Raw genomic sequence first — 26,214 nt, 5'->3', positions numbered from 1 at the left:
AGCAATAAAAACACAACACAAGCTGAGAGAAAATATTCTCTATAGTTATGGAAGTTAAATGATGACTATCTTTATTGTATTCAGGCCAGAAGGGAATAAGCAAAGATCTTGGAAGACAGATGGACAAATAGCAAAAATAGATATTTCACATAATAGGAAATTGCTTGTAAATACACACAGAGTGTTTTCTTTTGATAGTATTAAAAGAAATAAAAATCAAAGTGGTTAATTCTTAAAAATTCTTTAATCATTCAATTTAGTCATTAAAATTGTATTTCCTAGTTTTCTGTTGAGAGCGCAATGAGTGACACTCCAATAGCAGCATTTCCTAGTTTTCTGTTGAGAGCGCAAACAATGAGTGACACTCCCCAATAGCAGCAAGCACATCGAATACCCAGATCCATGTTTTTAAATAACGTTTCCAGTAAAATGAATCACAGTTCCTGGGAGAAATGGCTGATTATAGGACTGGGGCAGGGAATAAACAAGATGAGCCTGGAGCAACTTGTAGAACCAGAAAGTAATGAAGTGCTCCAAAAACAATGATGGGGATATGTTGAAGGGACATAGAACCAACCTGAAGAGTTCCCAGTCTCCAAACCTGGAACAATTTGAGTCAAAAAATAATTAACACAGCACTGAATCATAATCCAAAGCATAAAATAAATGTCCATGAGTCCATGCTAATATAAATGAATGATTGAATAAACAAATAAATGAAGAGGCACATCCCCCACACAGAAGAATTCCAAATCATTTTTGTGTATCTTTCCCCTCCAAAGGTGGAGTATAATTCCATACCCTTTGAGTATCAGCTTTAGTGTCTTGCTTTCAAAGAACAGAGTATTAGGGATAGAGAAAATAACTTTTTAAGTGAAAAAACTTGACAAACATTAACTCTGGCAGGTAATTAAGGTTCAAAGTGTCACTGATAAGTCCTACTGATAGTATGTGCCCTTGGTATAATGTGATACAAGGGGCACTTCATAATGTGGTTTTCCTCCCCAAATCCTATAACCTGAGTCTACTCACGATAGACGTCAGTAAACTCAGTTTGAGGGACATTCTACAAAAAATACTGAACCACTACTCAAAACTACTATGGTCTTCAAAAGAAAGTCTAACAAAGTGTCACAGTCAAGAGGAGGTTAAGGAGACATGGCATCTGAATCGGGTGTATCCTAAATGAGATCCTAGAAGCAGAAGAACATTAGGACAGAACTATTGAAATCTAAAGTATGGAATTGAGTTAATAGTAATGTGCCAGTGTTGGTACACTGCAAGTGTCCCGTAGTAATAATGTCACAGTAGGAGTGGGAGAACATGCGTCAGTCTTGGGTACACCTGGATTGGCAGTGGTGCTCTGCTCGTAGGCCTTTTTTTACTGTCAGTTTAATAAGCAACACCACAGTAATGGGATATTTGTAAGAGTGGACACACATGCTGGTTGGTATTTATGTCCTGACTCCAGACCATAAAACAATTAAAAACCTATGTTGAACCACCTTTCTTCCTCCCCCACCAAAAAAAGGGAAGGAAAAGCTTTTTAGCTAGCTGGTATACCTAACATACATAATAGTGCTGAAGAAAGCATCTCATGCATTGCAGTGACTTTGTAAGTTAATATTATCCTTATGAAATGCAGTTTAGCAGTACATACCAAGATCCTTAATTTTTTTTTTTCCCCTTTTTAAACTCCGTAATACCATTTCAGGGATTCCAGTATAAGTAAGTCATCCAATATATGAATGTCCAATAGCATTATTTATAATTGTGAAAAATTAAAACTAGATGTTTAGATAGGAAATAGTTACACATCATTTAAAAATTAAAATAATGAAGACTGTAGAAATACGAAAGCAGGCTTTTGAATGTTTTGAACATAGCTAAATATTTAAATAGTCAATATAACTCAATAAGAATTAGGGTAACATGTATAGAAGAAAAGCTACAGAGAAATACTTTAAATCCTACAAAATTTTAAAGAATAACTGTTTAAAATGTTTAGAGAAAAGAAAAATAGTGACATGATAGATGGCTTAGAATAGTTGAGTTACCTTGTAGAAATGGAAGTTTTATTCTAAGTTCTCTACAACTGGGAATTCTTAAGTTATATTCTAGCAAGGCAGCTTTTAGAAAGATGGTCTGTTCTTTCACATTGACCTTCATGTTTGTTCTCAAAGATAGATATAACTTAAAAGTTGTGTTTTTCTCCCTAGCAGAACTTACCTTTTTATTTAAAAGCACAGAGCTTTTATAGAAATAAGTAGATGGTTAAGTATCTGATAAAGCAAAATAAAATGTTAATTATAGAATTTATGTGGTGGTTCCATGAGTAGTTGTTTGGTAGAGTGTTTTCAACCTTTCAGGGTATTTGAGATTTTTTTCACAATAAAATGTTGGGTTAAAAGTATTTAACTTAAACTGAATAATTTCTTGAATCAAATTTTTTTTTCTCAATTGCAGTTTTATACAAAATTATTCAAGATGACACCTACATGCCAAGTTTTTATATTTGAAACATACCAAATTGAGCCTAACTGAAACAGACTAACCAGAGCAGTGTATAGTTAGGGATAAATACATAGAAAATGGAGTGTTGTGCAAAAGTAAAGTCTAATTTGAAGTAAATCTGTAAAAGAGTTTACAGTTAATTTAGAAACCCTAACATCATTTGCTTTGGCCGTACAAAGGAAGTTATCAAATTATAGGTAGAATAGTGGGAGACAGAATTAGTAGGTATATTGAAAAGGGTTGTGCTAAGCTGTTAGATGCCTTGCGAAGGCTCTGGAGTGAATGTTGGTAAGAAGATTAACTGATGGGTCTGACAATCAGTGTTTGAATTCCATTTCTGCCATAACTGTGTAAAATGGGGTAGTCTTAATATTTTAAGTCTGAGTAAAAGTGGAGATAATAAAAGTAATACTAAGTACATAAAGCTGTGTTGTTTAAATTTAAGCATTTGATAAATTTTAGCAGTTCTTGTTTTTGTTACCATTATCATTGATGTCATCATCATCATTTCTCAAGGTCAGAATCTGGGCCCCCCCCCTCTTTTTATCTGTGTGATCTTGGTCTTTGCTTCTCCAAGATTCACATTTTCCAATGTATCATCACTTACGTCCAGAATTATTGTGTGGATTAAATGAGATAATATTTATAAAGTACCTAGCTCATACTAACTCCTTTTACAGATGGACTCAACTAATGAGTCATCCTCTCAGAATTATACCATAGGCTTAATAACATTTTTCAGATATGTTGAAGGAAGGGATTCTTTCTTTGCATGCAGGATTAGCCTAGAAGACTTCTAAAGGTTTTCCAAAGTTGGTGTTCTCTAATTGGCATATGTATATATAATCTTTATACTACAAAATTCTTTTAGATAAATCTCATTCTATTTTTATAATGTAAGTTTACCATTATCTACAAAATAATACTATTTTGTAATAATTGATAAGGAAGAAGAAAACTAAGGCCTTAAATTAAAGATTTGACCCTGTCAGGCAGCATAGGTCTTCCGGCCCCAAAGCTGTGTTCTTCCTGTTAAACTGTGTTATTCCCTGAGAAGAAATAAAATGATAAAACAAATGGGAAAATTCTGTATCTTGGGAAAGCTAAACAAAAGAGGTTTAAAACTTTCTGTTACTGTAGTCGTTGTCACCACTTAGAAATAGTAGTGACAGAATGGAAAGCGTCTGTTTTTGTCACTCCTTGGGATCTTTCTCTGGTACCAACGGTAGAGCAGAAAGATATTAAAAGAGATGTTCATGTCTCTTTAATTTTTATTCATTTTGACTTTTACAGGGAAGAGTGGCTTTGTGTTTAATGACTGCTCTTCAGTCTATTTCATATCTTATAAACATCTGACAGTTTTGTTTTACATTTTATAGCTGCAGCTTATCTTCTGGTGTCCCTTATACCAAGCAATTCATTCCGCCAGATGTTCCGGTCAACAAGGTCTTTGCACATCCCAACCCGTGACCTTCCACTCAGTCCAGACACAACAGTAGTCCTACATCAGGTCTACAACGTGCTCCTTGGTTTGCTCTCAAGAGCCAAACTTTATGTTGATGCTGCTGTTCATGGCACTACAAAGCTAGTGCCCTATTTTAGCTTTATGACTTACTGTTTAATTTCCAAAACTGAGAAGCTGATGTTTTCCACATATTTCATGGATTTGTGGAACCTTTTCCAGCCTAAACTTTCTGAGCCAGCAATAGCTACAAATCACAATAAACAGGCTTTGCTTTCGTTTTGGTACAATGTGTGTGCTGACTGTCCAGAGAATATCCGCCTTATTGTTCAGAACCCAGTGGTAACCAAGAACATTGCCTTCAATTACATCCTTGCTGACCATGATGATCAGGATGTGGTGCTTTTTAACCGTGGGATGCTGCCTGCCTACTATGGCATTCTGAGGCTCTGCTGTGAGCAGTCTCCTGCGTTTACACGACAACTGGCTTCTCACCAGAACATTCAGTGGGCCTTTAAGAATCTTACACCACATGCCAGCCAATACCCTGGAGTGAGTAAAATGATAACTCTTGTATCTGTATCCTCAAATTAATTGGAAATGCCTGTTTTTCCCCTTGTGGGGTGTGGTGACAAAATATGGGAGTATAGTCTAATTAACTGTTCTTAAAGAGTTAAGTTGTATTTGTTTTCTTGATTATATTTGTAAAATGTTGTTATAAAATTGATAAGTGGGGAAAAAATTGATAAGTGCCTAGATAATTTTTTTAAGTTTGATTGAAATTTTATCTCTAATGGAACCTATCTATGTTAATTTGTGGTTTTGTTAATGAGTCTTTCATATATACCTAATCAGAAAATGCAGCTTTGTGGTGTAGTTTTAAGGAAGTGAGTATTTACTATTGAGATATTTATTATCAAGATCTGCATGCTTTGCTAAGCTGTGAGCTAGACAGTATTTTCTTAGCTGTAATGTTCCCTAGGGTTTTTTGTTTTTTTGGTTTCTTTGTTCACGTTTGCTTGCTGGGTTGCTCAGTTGTGTCTGGCTCTTTGCAACCTCATGGACAATTCTCCAGGCAAGAATACTAGAGTGGATTGCCATTCCCTTCTCTAGGGGATCTTCCTGATCCAGGGATCAAACCCAGGTCTCCTGCATTTCAGGCAGATTCATTATCATCTGAGCCACTAGGGAAGCCCATTCACTTATTCACACTATGTTCAAGTGAATGAAATGGTTAAGAGGTGGGCCTGTCAGAATACAAATATGTACCATCTAAGTCTGATTCCTTTTTCTTTGCAGACTGTAGGTTTTATATTAAAGTTTCCTCTGTCCATGTTAGGTTGTCATTCTTGGATATTTCTTTCCATTATTGCTTCTTACTCTTCGTTGTAAACTCAAGTTTACACCAAGAGGGTATAAATCTGGGAAGGAGGTTGGAAGCAGAGTGCAGAACCCTTTTTCAAGCTGTTGTCAACCCAAAGGCCATAAACTGCTAATAGAAATTCTTTGCTAAATGGGAGGTGATGGGAGGGTAGAAAAGGAACTTTTTAAGACATTCAAGGTTTACTTAAAAGCTCAGTCAAATGACTATAGTAAATGATATTTTAAATATTGGTGTCCTTGAATTGGGTGCTATACTTTTTTCCTGTTGAAGGAATAAAGGACCTTAACTGTCCTTTAGATACAATGTAGTGAATTGTTTTTCTCACCCAGAAAGAATAACCTAATTTTTTGTCAAGAAAGTTAGAATGCCTATAATAAGGAAAGTGAGTATATTAAGTACCAAAAGTGGTTCATCATCAGGTGACTTGAACTGGATCATCTGTCAGTCTGGAAAGATCACTCTAAATATTGCCACAAAGAGTTTCTCAAAAACAGTATTAATTCAGGTGTAATTGAGGTGTGTCAAATCTTTGTGACAAAGTAATAATTTCTCATTTAAAAGGGACAAAAGATTGGCGTTGCGTCTCTGGAACATACATTTGACATTACAAAACTAATAATTTAAATAGTTTTAGGACTAAAGTTGAACTGTATTTACTTGTACTTTTTAATCTTGAAAGTCTATTTTAAGATAATTTTCTTCTAGTGAGTAATATATTAAATTTTTTAAATAGAATTCATTGCTGATTTTTTAATTGTTTATGAATGCCACTGCAATTTAAGTTAATTTGTATAATTTTAAGAGCTAGCTAAAGGAGCACAGTACTTACAAATGAGAAACAGATACTATAAAATATTACAGGGATAAAAGGTCATCACAATGCTTTTTACCCTTTTCAGGCAGTAGAAGAACTATTTAACCTGATGCAACTGTTCATAGCTCAGAGGCCAGATATGAGAGAAGAAGAATTAGAAGATATTAAACAGTTTAAGAAAACAACCATAAGTTGTTACTTACGTTGCTTAGATGGCCGCTCCTGCTGGACTACTTTAATAAGGTAAAAAGATATTTTTTGGTGTTTTTGTTTTGTTTTTCTAAGTGAGGGAATATCATTTTGACATTTAAATTATTTATAAATGAAAGTTTACCAGTTCTTTAAGGTTATTGGGAAAGCATTTAAACCTTTTGACACTTAGGCAGACTTTGTATTTTGAGAGTTAATTAGCTACTTTTGAATAGTTTTTATTTTGAATTGGATTGTCTGTGTGTGTTTTATCATAATCATTAAGGTTGGAAGGAACCTTAATGTATGATCTTCCACCTAAAGCTTGAATTCTTCTCTCTTGGCAGGTCATCCTAACTTAACGCTTGGACAGTTCAATTCTAGAGGCCTCTAGATAGCTTACTCCATCTCTGAATAAGTTTCACTGTTAAGATACTTTTATTTAGCCCAGATCTATCTATCTTTTTTAACTATAGGAATTAGCCAAAATAACAAAACATCATCTTTACAGTTAATTATTCAGAGCTACAGAAATTACTGAATAGCTATAAAGGAACTGCTACAAATTACACTTAATTCCCTTTAACTGTAGAAATAAAGTCTAGATTAACTTCTTTTCTGTGTATTGCATCAGAGACGTGGGACTGATGTCTTTTATTAGACACACATTTTTTTGGCATACTCTCTTGAACACTGTAGAATCTTAAGGTAATCAACCCACAATAGATAAGGTTATCTTCTTCAGAAAACTTTAAAATTTGAATCTTTGTTAGTACATAAGATGAAATTAACTGCTTTTGCCAAGACTTTTTAAAGAAACTTTCAAAATTTTATCATTAATTTTGAAACATTGTTTTCCCAAGATTTGCTACTTAAAAGCTTATTTTCAAAAGAAGATTTGAAGTTTTCCTGAGTACTGTTTTTAAAAAGGAAAGAAGAACATCTCACTAAAGTAGAATTTCCGACTGTACTATATAATAGCAGTTTCCAGTACTAATAGTGGAAGTCTGTTAATAAAATAAACCTACTTATAGATGATGATTATGTAGATTATTTTCAGCACCAACAGAAGGTTTGGGGTCCCCCTCCCCCCCAGGTTGCATTGAGTATTTCTTTTTAAATATTATCTTTTTATTAAATTACTGAGAACTAGATGTAGCTGTCTTTTTTCTAGGTAAGAAAGTAGAGAACCAGAATGACAGTTTATTTAGTTTTTTTTTTTTTCCCCATGTAAGTGTTCTGTTCTGATTCAGAGTTCTCAAACTGGACTTTATGTATTTTTCTAGTGCCTTCAGAATACTATTAGAATCTGATGAAGACAGACTTCTTGTTGTATTTAATCGAGGGTTAATCCTGATGACTGAGGTAAATGCTTTATTGTGTTTGACTATAGATTTACTCCAATTCAGTGTTCTCACCAGAACTTTTTTTGTGTATATTTAGAGTTTATTATAGGTTGTTTTATAGGTGTCTGGATTTTAAATATGCAAATCAGTAAATGCTAATTTATATTCTAAGAATAACTGTATCATGGTACTAAGGGTGCTATTTTCTTTTTCCATAACAATTACATACATTCATTTCATTTGTAGGACTAGAATGAAATTTGTAGGATTTAATTGAGGGCACACAGTTTCTCAAGAGTGCACTTATTTGAGTTCCTCCTTAGAGGAATCTAGCGAGGCTGCTGTAGGTGGTTAAAAATCAACTGTTCGTTCTTCCCATAATTACTGAACATCCACAACTCTAAGATGATTTTAAGTCCACAGAGGTGCATTGTACCCTTTACTCTAATAATGGAGATAAGGTTAAAGAGTACATACCAAGGGCACTGTGAAAATTAAGAGGTAGGATAGTTTTTTCAGTTGATGGTATTATAGAATAAGAATACAGTGTGTGAAACTGTGCTTTGAAGAATCTGAACCTGCAGAGACAAAATAGGAAAAGATTAACATAAATGATTTAATCAACACAAAGGTAAGAAAGTATTGGTTGTATTCAACAAAAGCAAAGTCTGTCTGGCTAAAACAAAAGTATGTGAAGAAGAGTAATGAGAACTTAATTCTTCAACAGCTGTTTGAATGTCTACTCTGTCAGGCATTGTGTTAGGCACAGGGGATATAGCAGTGAACAAGATAGTCACGGTTTCTGTCCTCACAACTAACAGGTTAAATGTCACATGAGTACATTGTTCAGATTATGTACTGTCATAGATTCTGGGTTATGAATTTTCACCTGTGAATTGTGAGAAGTGTATAGGCTATGGGGAACTGATTTGACAAGATTAGGAAGATGATGCATTGGTGTACAATGAAATAGAAAGAAACCAAGGGTTTCATTAGCTAGTACAGTTAAAGGAATCGAAAGGTTTAACAAGCCAATGTGATTAAAGGAATTTTACCTTTGGAGTTCTTTTACTCTTTTAGACTGACCATTTTACTGCTACTCTTTTAGACCTACTATGACTGACAGCAGTTTCACCATTGTCTTTCATAGAAACTCTGGAAAGTCAGTTAAAGCAGTAGCCTATTCTCCCCAGTCTTCCTGTTGTTACTGCTGCTTTGTAATCTTTGAAACTTGCAGTCTTAGAAATGTATACTTAAAGCAAACAGTAAACCACCACCCCCTCCCCGGTAAAAATCTAATTAAATAAATTATTCGTTCAAAGTAAAATGTAAACACAAAATATCAGACTGAGAGTGAGGACTGTTGTGTGCTTTAAAAGAGCTGAATGGGAGACTTTGACTTGTAGGTAGAAAGCAGATACATTTGCTTTGTGCACACTCATAGTCTGAGTCTGAAAACATGTCGTAGAGGATGAGCGGTACTATTTTGTGGCTCCATAAAGTAAAAGTGGAATGAAGTTTTTCATTTTTTTTAATCACTTATAGTCTTTCAACACACTGCACATGATGTATCATGAAGCCACAGCTTGCCATGTGACTGGAGACTTAGTAGAACTTCTGTCAATATTCCTTTCAGTTTTGAAGTCTACACGCCCGTATCTTCAGAGAAAAGGTTTGCTTAATCCTACTTATTTTTATTAGTTTAACAATTAGAGAGTGAAATAAGACTTTTTAAACCACATGCTTCAGAGAATTTGTCTTTACATGGCTGATGTTAGCTAACCATTAGGAAAATGTGACCTCCTGATGTAAAGCCGGAATGTTCTTGTTTATTTTCTTTGTTCGTGCCTAAAAAATAGGCAAGCATGCTAGTGGCTGATTCATGTTGATGTATGGCAGGAACCAGCGCAATATTATAAAGCAATTATCCTCCAATAAAATATTAAAAAAAGATTTAGGAGACTGGAAAATACTTCCAAGCACAGTAACAACATGAGTATTTGTGAAGGTTCACCAACTGGAAACTATCATGGCTTAGATTAAATTATTTATTTTCAAGAGAAATAACTACAAAACAATTATTTCTTGTGTCCCTGTAAAATCATGTAAACTTTGAAATGTATGTAAATTTCTAGAAAATGGGACATACAATCACTGAAATGTGTTTTAAGAAATCTAGCAAGTTTAATAATAGTAGCTATCTTATAAAAATAATCACTTAGCTTTCACTAAAGATGTTTATGTAATAAATTTGAATGTTTTAGTGTTAGCATTCTGTAGTTTACAATAGAAAACAATTGTGAAGAAGTTTAATTTCAGATGGCATATTTATGTATGCTTTTGTGTTTACAGACGTGAAGCAAGCGTTAATTCAGTGGCAGGAGCGAATTGAATTTGCCCATAAACTGTTAACTCTTCTTAATTCCTATAGCCCTCCAGAACTTAGAAATGCCTGTATAGGTAAGTTACCTGGAAAATATACCTATGTAAAAGCCTAATGGAAGAACATTTTTATGGGATCCTGTGTGTGTATGTGTGTGTATATAAGATGTAATGTTAGTTCTGTAGAGTTTGGAAGACATTCGTACTTTTTTTAAAATTTTATTTATTTATTTATTTCAGTGGGTTTTGTCATACATTGACATGACATTCGTACTTTTTATGAGTGACTTACACTGGCCAGCAGACTCTTAAGAAAATAGAATTCTGTTTTTTAACATATTAGTAATTAACTCTTGTCATCATAGGCCAGGTCACTTCATATATCTGGGCATGCTGACCTAAGGTTAGATCTCTTCCAGCTCTGAAATCTTCTGATCTATATAAATAGTGTAGAATCATGCAGATGTTTACAGATTAGAACTGACATTGTAAAGAGTTGGAGTGATTATTTCAGTGAGTCTTTTTGCCTAAAGATACTTCCTAGTAGCTGTTCTTGGACTCCTGAGTATTTTAGCTTTTTATTAATTGCATACTTATAATAAAATGATAATTTATATCTATTAAAGGAAAACCTTGGTTTAAATTCATACTGCATTTTTTTTATTGTCTTATAAGCCTTTTAAGTCATCTTTAAAGACTAGCTATTTGTTTACAGTTTCTCAAAATGATAGATATATGTAAGCAGTTAATCTTGGCAGGTTGCCTGATGTTCTGTAGAATTACTGGCCTGTACTGCTTCATCAAGAAGAGAGGGTTACTTCAAAGTTGATTAAGGAGTCACAGATCCAAAGAATTTCAAACCTTGGATTTCTTAACTGCTTTGGTTGATTTTATGAAGAAACATAATCAGTGTGCATTAAATGTTTCCTTCATTGTACTTGTCCCTGATGCTTCTCTTAAGTTTTAAACTTTGGTTTCTTAATGATGCCCTGTTGTGGTTAATAACTCTGTAGATCCATTTTTGGTTAAGCATCAGACAGTTTGTCCCGGAGCTGAGAGCTCAGACAGTGAGACTCATTAAAACTTATTAGCTGCCACACTACCATCAGTTACCCTAGTAGGACTGGTGCATTTGAAGATAGCAGGTCCACACTCCAGTTTTAATGCCCACATTGTGTTTTTATTTTCAGATGTCCTCAAGGAACTTGTGCTTTTGAGTCCCCATGACTTTCTTCATACTCTGGTTCCATTTCTACAGCACAACCATTGTACTTATCATCACAGTAATATACCAAGTATGTATTGATCTAGCACAGTACTTGAACATGGTTAGCATTTAATCTTTCTGCACACTGAAACATGGAGATTTATTTTTTCCATTTATTCTTATTGTACACTTTTAATGTCTTAGTGTCTCTTGGACCTTATTTCCCTTGTCGAGAAAATATCAAGCTAATAGGAGGGAAAAGCAATATTCGGCCTCCGCGCCCTGAACTCAATATGTGCCTCTTGCCCACAATGGTGGAAACCAGTAAGGTATGTTGGGATGCCAGGAAAACCATGTTTCTCTAGTACACAGTAATTTAGAACTTCCCCTCTGGCCATTATGAGTATATTAGACTTAAATGATCATTTTCTGGATCCTGAGGAGATTAGACTCATTTGGATTTTTTCCTGCTCTGAAATGTTGGTTGAATATTTGCAAAATCAATAATAAGCACAAGTAGTAAGTTTTTTTTTTGCCCCTCAAAAAATATCCTAACAGAAAGTCTCATTAGTATTTGTCACTAGGCTAAATTATAAATGGGTCATATATCTAAATCTGAAAGGTCTAGTTAGGTACTGACTACTGTTTATATTTCGCCATATAATCAATGACTTCTTTTACTGCCCTTTAATTATAATTCTTTGACCTAAGCCTAATTATCACTGATTGATGGATTTATCATCATTTGTAGCCTGATTCTGGTTCTCTAATACTTATTCTAAAATAGTGCTAATTCTAAATTATAGAGAGAAGGAACATCCATACAGGATAATTTATCTTAGTTCCAAGACTTTTCTAAACAATTTTTTCACTAATTTATCTTTCCTCACCCACTTTATTCACATTCTCTCTTGCCCACTATCTTTGGATCTTAAATGCATTTAAGAAGTTTGTATAAAATAAAATATTTAAAATAATTAATACAGTAGAAACTATTTCAGAAATAATCTGAAATTTATTTCAAAAATCAAATTTAATTCACTCTTCTTGATGATATGTCTGTAGAACTCAAGTGTCACATTTTAAAATCCTGCAGTAGTTTTACTTTATTAAAGTATATAGAAATAAGGGGTAATTTTAATTGACAGCATTTGCACATGAAAATAAACTTGTGACAGTTAAGATCTTAATAACATTAATAGAAACTTGGAATTTAAAACTAGGTTCTTATAGAATTTAAATATTTAATCAGCTTTTTAGTTAAATTTATTACATTTGCACAAAATATGCTCTTTAATTTATTATACAATTTAAGTGCAACCATTTTATCATCTTTAACCTTCAGGGCAAAGATGACGTTTATGATCGTATGCTGCTAGACTACTTCTTTTCTTATCATCAATTCATCCATCTATTATGCCGAGTTGCAATCAACTGTGAAAAATTTACTGAAACATTAGTTAAGCTGAGTAAGTATAAAAGATGAGCAGTAAATTCCACTGAATTATTTTAAGCCCCTAGCCATTTAGGAAGGGGAGGAAAAAAATGAGCCAATCCTTTTTTTCTTTTTTAAAGTGAATGTTGAAAAATATTAATTATTCTTGGGAACATTTTTATTTTTATTAAGAAAACACCAACTTACTGGTTTCCATTGAATAGTTCTGCCCAGAGTTTCAGCTGGCTTATAAAGGAGTGTGGAATAGGCTCATCACTTTTGTACACAGAAGCCCAAGTCCTCCTCCATCTGCCCAGCAGAATTTAAAAACCAAAAACTGCTCTGTTTAGGGAGGCAGGCTTAGAGAGATGGACTTCCCCAGCCCTGATCTTGAGGATAAGATAAGATCAATAGTGCCAGCTGTGCTTTGGAGCTGGAAACACCAAGAGCAAGCTAAGTGGGCTTGCCAGAGTGAAGCAGAGGTGCATATATGAGTGAATTAGGAGGTAAGTCTCATAAAGTAGAGGCATGAGTGAGAGGGGAAGTTGGAAAAGGAAGATATGAAAAATAGAAAAAAAAATCAGTGAATTATAAAAGGGGGAAAACCTTGAATTATTTTTATGTAATATTGTCTGTCTGCAGATGCAGCTGAGAGCTCTTAGGAGACTGCTCCCTTTGGGTGACTTTTTTCTAGCTGATAAGTCTTTAGAAGAAATGTAGCCCTCCAGATGTCCCCTGTTTCAGAATCTCAGAGTTCTCAGACTCTGTGTGTCATATGAGTCTATTACTTTTAGGGATGGCCCAGGATCCTCTCCAGTGTACTATAGTTTTTATGTCAACAGCATGGCAGGTGAAATACTCATGGAACCACCATCCAGGTCAAGTAGAATATTACTGCACCCTGGAAGTTAGGCATTGTGCTCCTCCTCAGTCACAATCCCCTCCTTCCTTTGGAAAAGGTTTTGATCCATTATAGGTAGGGCCAAAGATGTGAATATACCTTAGGTTTTGTTATCCAAGAAGGAAGTGGTAACAACTGTCAGGGATAATTTCTCTTCAGAAAAACCAGCTTGTTGGTAAGTGATTAGAATGTCTTCAGATTCGAAAGGGTGTTCCTTCCACCTGCTGCCATTAGCTAATTTTTTATATATGTGACTGAAGATTGGCGAGTGGGCAGATGAGGATATGTTCATATCGGCCATTTCATGATTATATAATTGGGTTGTGGCACTTGGCTATAAAAAGCTGAAATCTAGCAGTGGCAACAATCAAGTGTAGAGAAATACCCAGGAGTTCTAATAAGACAGTCTTGCTCCCAGATAAGGAGGAAGACTTAAAAAGATGTTAACCTCAAGAAAAGTTCTTAGTAATTGTGTCCATGTGATTTATACCAAAAGTTATGTGAGGAGCTGTTTATCTACTTGAAACAATGAATGTTTCACCCTGTGAGACTGTCTTCCTCACTAACACAAATAGACAGTCTGAGAAATTAAACATAGGAGAGGGAGGAAAAGAAAGGACACACAAACCTAGCCATCCCCATTAGCTGACTCAACTTTCATCATATTTTATGCTCCTCATCACTTACACTCAGGAAGCACATTTATGCTGGCTCACGGTGTTTAGTTCTCTACATAGGACTGTTCTTTAGAATTTTCTAGCAGGATGGAAGTATTCTTCAACTGCATCAACATCCACAGTATGATAGCCACTGACCGTGTGAGTGTTGAGAACTTGAAATGTGATTAAGGAACTGAATTTTTTATTTTAACCAAATTAATTTTAAATAGCAGATGTGACTTGGTGGCTACTGTATTGCATAGGACAGCTCTGGATATATATAAACTGAAACCTGTAACAAATTGAGCAGGAAAAGAAATTTTTCGTGGTTATATCTTAATGAAGAAAATTGGACATTATTTTGGATATGAAGTAAAACAAAGAACTAAAAGCATTACAAATGGAGAGATTATGTCCCAGTCTTCTAGCTGAAATAACCATTTCCAGGGAGAGGCAACTAGGAGAGAGCTTGAGAAAGCAAAGCCCACATTAACAACTGGGATGGGAAGCAGAGAGTTGATAAGGAGTTTTAATTGTATAGTTTCTTCAAGAAACTATATTTGACAACAAGAGGGGAGGGTTGAAGTGCTGTTGAAGTGAGGACAGTTGGGCATGGGGATAGAAGAGACAAAGTTGGGAGAGGATTCAGGGAATATGAACAAAGCTGCCGATTGCCAAGTGAAATAATACTAGTGTGTCTGAGACCGCAGAATTTTGATATGTAAAAATTTTATTCTTTTTTTTTTTTTACATAAAAACAGCAAGTATGGGTTTATTTTTTCCTCTTTCTTACGTAAATAGGCTTCCCTGGTGGCTCAGAGGGAGGGTAAAGAATATGCCTGCAATGCGGGAGACCTGGGTTCTATCCCTGAGTTGGGAAGATCCTCTGGAGAAGGGTATGGCAACCCACTCCAGTATTCTTGCCTGGAGAATCCCCATGGACAGAGGAGCCTGGCGGGCTACAGTCCGTGGGGTCACAAAGGGTCAGACACAACTGAGCGACGAAGCACAGCAGCACCTGTGTAAAATATCCTCCATATCCTCAGAAGGCCAACTGTGGATTGAAATTTCCACTGTAATCATTGTACTACCATTTTATATAAGGGTCTTAAGCATTATATAAATGCTTATATTAATGGGGACTCCTGGAACCAGTCCCCCATTAATACCCAAGGAATGATGAAACTGATTAAAACCATACAGTGCAGCTGTGGAAACACATGGATGGAACAGCAGAAAAACAGCCCCCAAACAAACATAAGGATACACAAGGATTTGGTAGATAATAAAGATGACATACCAGATTAGTCGAAAATGGGTAGTATTGAGATATTGGGTAGCTTTCTGGGAGAGGAGAGGTGAGATTTTAATACCATCTTTGCTCCTTCAACCAAAATACATCCTAGAAGGATTAAGTATTTAATTGTGAAAAATAAAATCCTAGAAATATTAAATAAAAAACAGAGGATCATATGAATACCATTTTGGGATTTGAAGGACCATGTAAGCAGGACACAGAACCCAGAAACAATAAATAAATTGAAATTTTTGACTATGTGAAAATTGAAAATACTACATGTTGAAAATGCCATGAATTGAATTAAAATACATACAGCTAATGAGTGAAATATTTGCCTTCTTATCAGATAAATGGCTAGGAATACCAGTATAGAGAGTTTTTAGGGTTCAGTAAGATGGTAAAGAATATTAAAGAAAGTAAACAGTTATTTCTACTCCCACCCTCCCAACTATGAGGTAAGGTTTGGATGATACTACAGTTTGGGCAAAAAGGAGATCTATTAATGGGGTTGGTTTGGAGAGGCAGTTTAGATTGTTCATGCCCTTTGCCCCAGCAGTACCAAATCTGGGGATCCACCCTAAATCTACTCATTAAATATAGTAACATACATAGGATGTTTATTTTAACTTGGTTTGTACTGGGTAAACTGGAAAAAACCCAAATGTCTGTCAATAGAAGCTTAGTTAAGTTCACTTGTATAGTATAGTCTTTAAAATAAAATGATAGGAAATAACTTTGGATCACATGAAAAAACAAATTGGAAAATAACAGAATATGACCACATTCTTATGAACAAGGGGGAAGATCATGTTAAAAAAGAGGATTATATTCTTAACTGTCTTAGGATAAAATTATGGGATACTTTTATTTTCTAGGTTAAATATAAATTATTTGTAATGATCAGGCATTGATCTTATATTTGAGGAAAATTTTTTCCAAACCAGAAAATTGGTAATGCAAACCCTAATCATACCAAGTTTTTTAGGTACCTTAGTAGTGCACATGTAGATTAATAAGATATTCAAGTAAAATTAAACTAACAAATCCCTAGATTTCATAATTTAATTTTCATTTTTACACACAAAGGGAAAATCACCTTGACATTAGTTTTTGAAAGCTTTCTTAATACTTTAATAAGTGAAAGGTGGTTTAAAATACTTTTGCAAGTAACATAATATACCTAGAAAATCCATAATCTTCAAAGTTTCTAGAATTAAATTAATATAGTTGATGTAAGTAAACAGATTAAAATTCAAATTATGAAAGCACAACTGTTGATCATGTTTCAGCTTTTTTGATATCAAGGTACTCCAATACTGATTGGAGAAACAGCTCATTTAGCTGTTTCCCCAAAGGTTTCTTAGGATGAATGTACTTGAAACAAGTGCCAGTCATTCAGAAGCCAGCTTTTATCCATCCAAGGGCAGATCTACCTATGTGAGGTCATACAGAATCATTACATTTAATAGACATATGTATAATTTAGGGGCTGGTTACCAGTCTGTTAAATTTACAGAGGAGAATGAGCGCAGCAATCTGAATGTTACATGGTAGGCCAGCAGAGTTTTTCCAGTCACCTGCCTGGGAAGCCAAGTAAACAACAGTTTGCTTAGTGGGTATGAGGTCAGAAATAGGGGAATTAGAAGAATCAAATGTGGTATTCTCAGGCTAAGATGCCTTGATTCAGTCTTGCAGTGGAGCATTAGCTGTGGGCTTCCATCCGTTGGCCAGAGCTCCCACTTCCCATGAGTAATGCTTGAATGGGATAAATACTCCTATAGAAAGCTGGACAGAGAATCATAACACGGTTCAGATAGGAGAAACCCTAACTAGTAAATATACATATAAAGTATTTTATCCTCACAGCAACCATATGTATTACTATTTTACCTACAAAGGCTGTCTTTAAAAGATTTATTTTCTTTTAAATAACATCCCCAACAGCTTCTACAGTATAAGGTGCCACTATTGAGGAGAAAATATGTTTGGAACAGCTTTTTCATTGTTGAACATGTTTCCTTCACGAGTGGGAACGGGGTGAGATAAGGACCCTTGTTAAGGACGCCCAAAGTCACAGGATTAAGAAAGATGAGTGATAATACAGGAACCAGTGTGTTTTAGGTCTCCCCATCCTGTTTGCTGAGGTAAGGCTTGGAAACGTGCCTGTGAATGCTGGTGATTGCATCTCCCTGTGCTTTGCACCCAGTGAGTGGGATACCCCTATTGGAGGAGGATGGACTAAGATGTGTGGACTAGGATGGCATTGGCCTCTACCTTAAATTGGTAGAGACTAGATACACCTTATCCTCGGTGCACTGTGAAAATGCTGTAAAGAAACTGGGCTCCTGCTCTGAAGGGATGGCCTTCCTTCCGGAGGTGCAGCTCAGTAGGGGTTAGGTAGGGTGTGAAAGAGGTGTCTTTAGCTCACTGTGGGTGGCAGTGTTTTCCAGAATGTAGTGTACAAGATGGCCCAGAGAAAATAATTTTCATGTTAAGAAATAGATCTTACTGTATTACAAAGTAAATAATTCCTACCAAAGGCATGATTTTCCTGAATGTTACATTGCCTAAGACAAGGACAACATAGGATTAGCTTCTCTGAATGAATCTAAAGCAAAGTTATCAAGTAAACAGAGATGATGGACAGATATGAAAACAGTGATGAAAATTATACATGAATGACTAAAGCTTGGGAAACTGATTATTGAAAAGATGGTGGGCTTTAGACTCAGATAAGTCTGTGATAGATAAAACTGTATCACTCACTGGCTTTGGGGATGAAACTGAGATTAGTGATTTCTCCGAGCCTCGTTTCCTCATTGAAAACAATGGGGAACATGAGGGTAACATAACGCCTCCCAAAGTTGATGAGAAAATTAAACGTGATTATCTGACATACCCAGCACAATAGATGTTAGTATGTTTATTCCATTCTTTACTTGTAAAATAAACATATTTGAATCAGTATTATTTGAAAACAATCTTATATCATAGACGTCCTCTGTGTTTTTTTGTTGTTGTGGTAGTGCTAGCTTTTTAGTAGTTGTGGAAAATAGGAATAAAGTCTAGAGGATCTTAAATTGTAGTTAAAGCCTATTTTCACAGAGGGTTTATGTCAGGGCAACCTCTAGTTCAGGGGTTGGCAGACTCTGCGAAGGGGCCAGAAAAAATGGGCTGTGGGCCTATTGCCAACCCCTGCTGTACTTTTATGAATAATTATAATGCTGAAATATGGGAACATAGGAACTTTCTTCTCTGTAGCCATCAGTGTTGATGACATGCCTTTGTTTGCTTCTGTGTATTGTGATGTTATGATTGGTAAATGCCTCCAATCCCAACCAGATTAGGTTAGGATAATGGAGAAAGGTGAGAGTTTCCTTGGGTCTTTAAAACGGAATTAATCTTGACAGGAAAATAAAAGAAGATAGGCTTTCCCACAAAAGGGAGTCTAGGCATCCTTCGATGATTAAACTGTATGACTGATCTGGTTTCTCTAAGATTTTCTCAGACCTGTAGTCTAATACAGAGGTTGGCAAACAGAAACTTGTGTGCTGCCTGTTTTGGACAACCAGTGAGCTGCCTGCAAGCTAAGAAGAGCTTTTACAATTTTTAATTTATTTTTCCTGAGATTCTGAGTATGTTCTGATATGCATGAAAATTACATGATACTCAAATTTCAGTGTCTTAAATAACATTTTATTGAAAGACCAGCCACACCCATTCATTTAGTGCTGTCTGTGGAGCAGTTGCAACAGTTAAATAGCCTACAAAGACTAAAATACTGGTATTCCCAAATTTTTCAAAGTTTGCTTTATGCCACTTCACTTTTATGAAATATCTACGTTAGTACCTCTTTTTGCTAACCAAAAGAAATGCAAAGGGGATTTTTGCTTTTATGGAAAAAGGTAAATTGCTTTTTCACTTTATGTTGTTTCAGCTTATGAAAGATTTCATAATTGGGGGAAACCTGTAATTCCTATTTGGTCCTGTACTGAAAATGTTTGCCATCTTCAGCTGTTACTCATAATTTTTTTAACTGTAGGAAGATAATTTGTGTTATATTTCTCTTCCATGATTTCCCTGGGGGATGGGAGTGTTGGAGGATGGAAAGTTTACTTATGACTGACTGTGGCATTACAACTTATGTGTTTTGAGAGAGGTAGGATAGCAGGGGCTAGGTGAACTAATTTCTTAAGGAAACATTTGATATCTGGAATAGTCAAGTGAAGGAAAGGTTAAAACCTTGGATGTTTCAAATAAGATGCTGACATACAGCAGCTAAGTGTGATCCACCTGAAGGGTCCTGGGGACAAGGCTAGGGGCTGTTAAGAGCAGAATCTACTACAAAGGCATTCATCTTATCCTTGGAGAAACAAGATAAAAGAGGAGAGAATGATGTGTTTCCTACTTCTTCACATCCACTGTTTGAACTTGTACCCCCTTATCCCCACCGGACTCTAGCAATTCCATGTAATATGATCTTATATGTGGAGTGGTACCTTAACCCAAGAAAGCTTCGGACCACCTGCAGTAAATTTTATTGTCCCAGATAAAGTTCTAATTCTCAAAAACCTGAATTGGTTTAAGTTGTCGAAGGTCCTTCTAGGAATGAGGTATGGGAGATAAATGAAGTCGAAGTATACTGAACTCTAAAAATTATTTCACTGGTTAAAACATTGTAATGAATTCTTCCCCTTTAAATATTTTATGTATTTCTAAAACATAGAAAATATGCAGTTATGACTAGAAATAGCCATACTATTGTACCTGCAGAGTTTAATATCTCAGTAGTGTAATTTTTAATTATAACCTATTCTGGTTTCTTTTCAAATATTAGGTGTCCTAGTTGCCTATGAAGGTTTGCCACTTCATCTTGCACTGTTCCCCAAACTTTGGACTGAGCTATGCCAGACTCAGGTAAAGAAAATGAGTTTTAGATGACTTGGTATTTAATCGCATCCAACCAGGTGGTCAGTAATTTTAGCAACACTGGGTTGAAAATTGACTAGAAATTGGGGATGTTTTCAAATCTTGGTAGGTAAGACACTGTTAATAGAAAAAATAACTATTAAGCAATGGACATCTAGTTTGCCCTGTGAAATTTTTTTTTCCATACATTTGTTATTACAAAGGATATTTCAGACAAGCTGTTTCTAGTTGAATCCCTCATTTAAAGGTCAATATAAATAGTTGTGGTGAAAGTCTGAGACAGGGAGCTATTAGGGCAAGAGCCATGTGCCACTTCTTGGTCTTGCTTACCTCTCCCTATTTCTTCTCCCTGCCACCATTCCAAAACCTCTAACAGAAAACATTTCAGCAGACTGTTCATTATCTCTCGCTTATCTATTACCTCAGAGCAGTTTTTGGAGTCTGGTGCACTTGTTTTATCATTAGCAGTCTCATTGAGAACAGGAAACACTGTACCCTATAATGCTTGTTAAATTGTGGAGGAAGAATGGTGGGGAAAGAGGAGGAAATCAGATTGATTCTAAGGTTTGGCTCATCCTTGGATCAGGCATAAAGGACCCCACTCTTTAGACCCTGAAAAAACTTCCAGTTTCTTGCCTGAGTGCATTTGCCTATTTCCAGATGTGAGTGGATTAATTCCTTTGGCATGGACTTTTACCCACATTTAGCACCCAGAATACTTTTGAGTCTGGTCCGGCCTCCTGTATGCTTTCCTAATAGATACATGTCACATGGTACTGTAATTGTTGATTCTCTGCCTCCCTGTCCCAAACTGTGAATTTCACAAGTATAAAGACTACCTGATTCATCTGTATTCCTAAAGAAATGTCATTTTGTTTTCTATACTAGGAATGTTTGATAGGCTAGTCATATGAAATAGTACATAGTAAATACACAGAAAACAACTTGCTGGTTGACTTCTGAGCTGAGTGGTTTATTCAGTAAATTGGAACAGATATCTGCCCCCCGCCCCGAAACTCTGCCACTTGCTGCTGCTTTTTTCATTTTTCTTGATTTTGGTGGTTGCTTGCTTTGGTTTCTGTGTTCTGCCACTGCCTGTTGCTTCCCTATTGCTTCGTCTGCTGCTGCACTGCACTGCTCTCTTGGCTTTCCCCCCACAGAATTCATCACCCCCGCCCCACAACTTCCCTTAAAACAAAGTCAAACCGCCTCGAGCTTCCAAAGCCCCGAGCACCCCTATAGAAAAAGCCATTGTGCTGTGCAGGAATCACAGGCAGAGACTGTTACTGGCAGAGTAAGGCAGATTTTCCTGACACCAAGGATCTGAAAACCTGGGTGCCAGGTGAACTTGACTCCTAATTTCTTGGGTTGACCTTAAGCAGTTTACTTACAACAAGTATATGCATGTACAGTATTATCTAAGCTTTGTCCTATTTTTAAAAAATAATCCATTTTTTCTTCCATGTAAATGATCTGTTATTAAAACACATGTAAATAATCTAGGGAATATACTTAAAGACATACTACTTGTGTTTAAGAGCCATGACCATTTGAAAACAGGAAAACCAAATTTTAGTACCATATCTATATATTTTGAGACCCATTGATTTCTGTGTGAAACAATTAGGAAAAGAGGTTTGCTGTTTACCATTGCAATATTTATGAAGGTGTGGGGGAAAGGGGTTTACCAAACAAATTACTAATGTTATGACATTATACAGTGCAAGTTTTAACTCATTTTAGGGAATAAAATTATTTCTTAAAATTTATCTTTTCTCTGTGGGTGGTTTGGTTATCTCTTTTCCCCTGAAAACATCATCCTATTTGTTAGTCTTATTTTTCCAGTCCTTATTAACTCTTAATGCTAGGTAATAAGGCTGCATTTCTTTTAGAATGTATTTGTTCAGTTTTGCCTTTCAGGCTTTTTACAAGTCTCTTTCTAACACTTACCCATTTAAGTTATTGGGAGTATAGTCGTAACCAAGAGCTGAGTAGATTAAAGTACTGGGCTTGCCAAAAACTTTGTTCAGGTTTTTCTATAACATCTTACACGAAAACCTGAATGAACTTTTTGACTAACCCAGTAGAAGTGGCTTTTCTGGGAATTCCCGTGGTGGTCTAGTGGTTAGGACACTCTGCTTTCACTGCCGGGGGCCCAGCTTCAATCCCTGATTTGGGAACTAAGATCCCACAAGCCACATGGCATGGCCAAAGAGAGGTCGTTTTTCCAACAGCATGTTAAGTGACTGTGAATGTGTATCTATCATAAGCAGTGTATTTAAGACTTATTTCAGTGCTCAACCAATCAGTGCTTTTTTCCCCCACTTTAGTCTGCTATGTCAAAAAATTGCATCAAGCTTTTGTGTGAAGATCCTGTTTTTGCAGAATATATAAAATGCATCTTAATGGATGAAAGAACTTTCCTGAATAACAACATTGTCTACACATTCATGACACATTTTCTTCTAAAGGTATGTCACAAGTTGGAAACTCAACTTGTTACTTCCAGTTAGTTAATGGTTGTGTTTTCATTGTGTTGGGTCTTTTGGAGATTTTTTTTTTTAATCATCTTTTTCAGGTTCAAGGTCAAGTGTTTTCTGAAGCAAACTGTGCCAGTTTGATCAGCACCCTTATTACAAACTTGATAAATCAGTATCAGAACCTGCAGTCTGATTTCACCAACAGAGTTGAAATTTCCAAAGCAAGTGCTGCTTTAAATGGGGTAAGAACTATACAAGGCAGTAATCATGTACTTTCAAACTTTCCTTATTATATCAACTCTAAATCTGGCCTTAGTATATACATAATTTTAACTTCTTAGTCAAACTCTAGAAGTCACATATGATGAAAACCTAACCAAATGAAAATGTGTTCCGTCTGCCTTTTATGTATGTAGCATACTTTCTGTCACCTTAAGACATGAGCCAATGTCATAAAATGCTAAGGGTAGTAAAACCACTAAGAGGAGACATTCCCTTTACTTGCTCAAATTTTTTAAAATGTTACTTGTGATGTTTCTGTTAGTGCCTGTGACTTATAAGGAACTGAAAAATCAAGTTAATAATCTGCCTATAAAGCTAGTTAAAGCTGGGGAATTGGTTGCTTGTATAGACTTCATGAAAGCCATGTTATAGAAAAATGAAATACCCGCCAGCATGTGCAGGCACACCTCCAGCAGCTGCCTCCTAAGTAACAAAAGGCTTAGAGGCCAGGGTAGATTATAGTGCTACATGAAGATGACCTGTGGTACCCACCAGAAATCAAGCATCTTTGAGAACTGACTCCTAGATTAATGAGGCCTAAATTATTCATGGATCATTCAGGGTTTGTTTTTAAAATTCCTATATAAGTTTTATTACTGATTTTTTTTTTTTCATTTTCAGAAAACACTGTTTAGGTCTTCAGTCAAGTGGTGTGGTGCAAAGAACAATGGTTTTAGTGACTTAGAACCAATGAAATACAAAGACAGTAGTATCATAACACTGGCTTTCTAGTTTTAGCATTCTTCTAAAAATACCAGAGGAACCAGGATGGATTCCTGGAAGAGTAATAAACATGTGCATTTAAACTACTAACAGTTGTGTCAAATGTTGGCTTTGGAATTTAAAATGTTTCTGTTTGGATTTTTGTAGGACTTACGGGCACTTGCTTTGCTCCTGTCGGTACATACTCCCAAACAATTAAACCCGGCTCTGATTCCAACTCTGCAAGAGCTTTTAAGCAAATGCAGGACTTGTCTGCAGCAGAGAAACTCACTCCAAGAGCAAGAAGCCAAAGAAAGAAAAACTAAAGGTTAGCTTTGCAGACTAATAAAATATTGACTTGAGGGGGTGGAAGAAGGGACAAATACACTCTGTGCTACTGATTTTACAGTAGTTGTGTGAGCCTCCTGAATATAAATGCTAAAAAATGCAAATACCCCCAATATGATCTTAATGACTCTCTTCAGAAAACTTTTCATGTTCGTTTTCACAGATGATGAAGGGGCAACTCCTGTTAAAAGGCGGCGCGTTAGCAGTGATGAGGAGCACACTGTCGACAGCTGCATCAGTGACATGAAGACAGAAACCAGGGAGGTCCTGACACCAACTAGCACTTCAGACAATGAGACAAGAGACTCCTCGATCATCGACCCAGGAACCGAGCAAGATCTTCCTTCCCCTGAAAACAGTTCTGTTAAAGAATACCGAGTGGAAGTTCCATCTTCGTTTTCAGAAGACACATCAAATATCAGGTCACAGCATGCAGAAGAACAGTCCAACAATGGTAGGTTTGAAGACTGTAAGGAATTGAAAGACCTCCACTGTTCCAAGGATTCTAACCTCGCTGAGGAAGAATCCGAGTTCCCTTCTACTTCGCTCTCTGCAGTTCTGTCTGACTTAGCTGACTTGAGAAGCTGTGACGGTCAAGCTTTGCCCTCCCAGGACCCTGAGGCGGCTTTATCACTCAGCTGTGGCCATTCCAGAGGACTCTTTAGTCACATGCAGCAGCACGACATTCTAGATACCCTGTGTAGGACCATTGAATCTACAATCCATGTGGTCACAAGGATATCTGGCAAAGGAAACCAAGCTGCTTCTTGACATTAGATGTAGCATGTCTACTTTTAAGGTCACCCCTCCCCCCACCCAATGCTGTTTGTATAAGTTTTGCTTATTTCTGTTTTCGTGCTTCAGTTCGTCCAGTGCTCTCTGCTTGAATGGCAAGATAGATTTATAGGCTTAATTCTTGGCCAGGCAGAAACTTCAGATGAAAAAATTTGCATCTTCAGTATACTTTCTAAAGGGCAATCAGATAATGAATATGTTTTACGTAATTAAGAGTTCACTGTAGTGGCTTTCATTTAATATGGCTGTCTGGGAGGCACAGGGTTCTCTGGCCCTGTACAATGTAATTTAAACTTACAGCATTTTTACTGTGTATAATATGGTGTCCTCTGTGCCAGTTTTGTACCTTATAATAGAGGCAGATTGCCTCCGATCGCTGTGGTTCTTATTATCAAAATTAAGTTTACTTGTATACGGAACAACCACAAGAAATTTGATTCTGTAAAGAATCCTCTTTAGCTGTGGCCTGGCAGTATATAAATGGTGCTTTATTTAACAGAATACCTGTGGAGGAAATAAAGCACACTTGATGTAAAAATAATTGTTTTATTTTTATTGACATGACTGATTGCTATTCTATGCACTTAATTAAACTGATTGTGATGACTTTTTTAATTGTTTACATACCTTGCTTCAGTCTTCTCAGATGAAAGTAATGAGAAAACTGTGAATTGGGAGATGTACTTATCCAATGTATTCTACTTCATCAGAAGTGTAGTGGCAGGCCAAAAAGTACCTTTTTTCATAGACTTTTCAGTCCTCGCCACTCCAAAGTGCATAACTGCTGCAGGGAGAAGCATAACAATACAGCCTGCTCGCCCTCACATCAACATGCTTCTGAATGCAACATGCCACTGTTTCACGACCTAAGAGCTACACACCTTAAAAACCCTGAAGTAAAATAAAGGAAGTACCAACATGCCACTTGTCTCTTCCTGAATTAAAAATTACAGCTAAAAGTAGGTTTGCTAAGATAAGCTTTAGCTTGGGACACTTCAACTATCCATACTCGGAGACGCAATCTATCCCCAGAGGAGCATCTATGGACGGTAACGTTAACAATCTAATTTCACATTGCTTGCTTT

General features: G+C 36.0%; 1 protein-coding gene across 5 annotated transcripts in view; it reads left to right on the top strand.

Moving 5' to 3' along the window:
* USP34 (ubiquitin specific peptidase 34) overlaps window positions 1-25,667 on the top strand; it is a 224,607-nt gene extending 198,940 nt beyond the window's left edge. For 3 of the 5 annotated variants that reach the window (XM_043468840.1, XM_043468841.1, XM_043468842.1), the window contains 13 exons: window positions 3,894-4,528; window positions 6,260-6,417; window positions 7,650-7,728; window positions 9,255-9,381; window positions 10,062-10,169; window positions 11,282-11,386; window positions 11,503-11,627; window positions 12,644-12,767; window positions 20,431-20,510; window positions 22,853-22,993; window positions 23,101-23,244; window positions 24,155-24,314; window positions 24,498-25,667. In XM_043468840.1, the coding sequence (XP_043324775.1) occupies window positions 3,894-4,528; window positions 6,260-6,417; window positions 7,650-7,728; window positions 9,255-9,381; window positions 10,062-10,169; window positions 11,282-11,386; window positions 11,503-11,627; window positions 12,644-12,767; window positions 20,431-20,510; window positions 22,853-22,993; window positions 23,101-23,244; window positions 24,155-24,314; window positions 24,498-25,105 (2,594 nt within the window). In that variant the 3' untranslated portion in view covers window positions 25,106-25,667. Of the gene's footprint in view, window positions 1-3,893; window positions 4,529-6,259; window positions 6,418-7,649; window positions 7,729-9,254; window positions 9,382-10,061; window positions 10,170-11,281; window positions 11,387-11,502; window positions 11,628-12,643; window positions 12,768-20,430; window positions 20,511-22,852; window positions 22,994-23,100; window positions 23,245-24,154; window positions 24,315-24,497 lie in introns of those variants that run through there. The other 2 variants (XM_043468843.1, XR_006269446.1) reach the window with 2 other exon arrangements.
* Window positions 25,668-26,214: the final 547 nt, after the last annotated feature.

Source organism: Cervus canadensis, chromosome 5 (genome assembly GCF_019320065.1).
Source record: "Cervus canadensis isolate Bull #8, Minnesota chromosome 5, ASM1932006v1, whole genome shotgun sequence".
Lineage (NCBI taxonomy): Eukaryota > Metazoa > Chordata > Mammalia > Artiodactyla > Cervidae > Cervus > Cervus canadensis.
The sequence above is the reverse complement of the archived record's forward strand: the minus strand, read 5'-3'. Positions and strand labels throughout refer to the sequence as shown.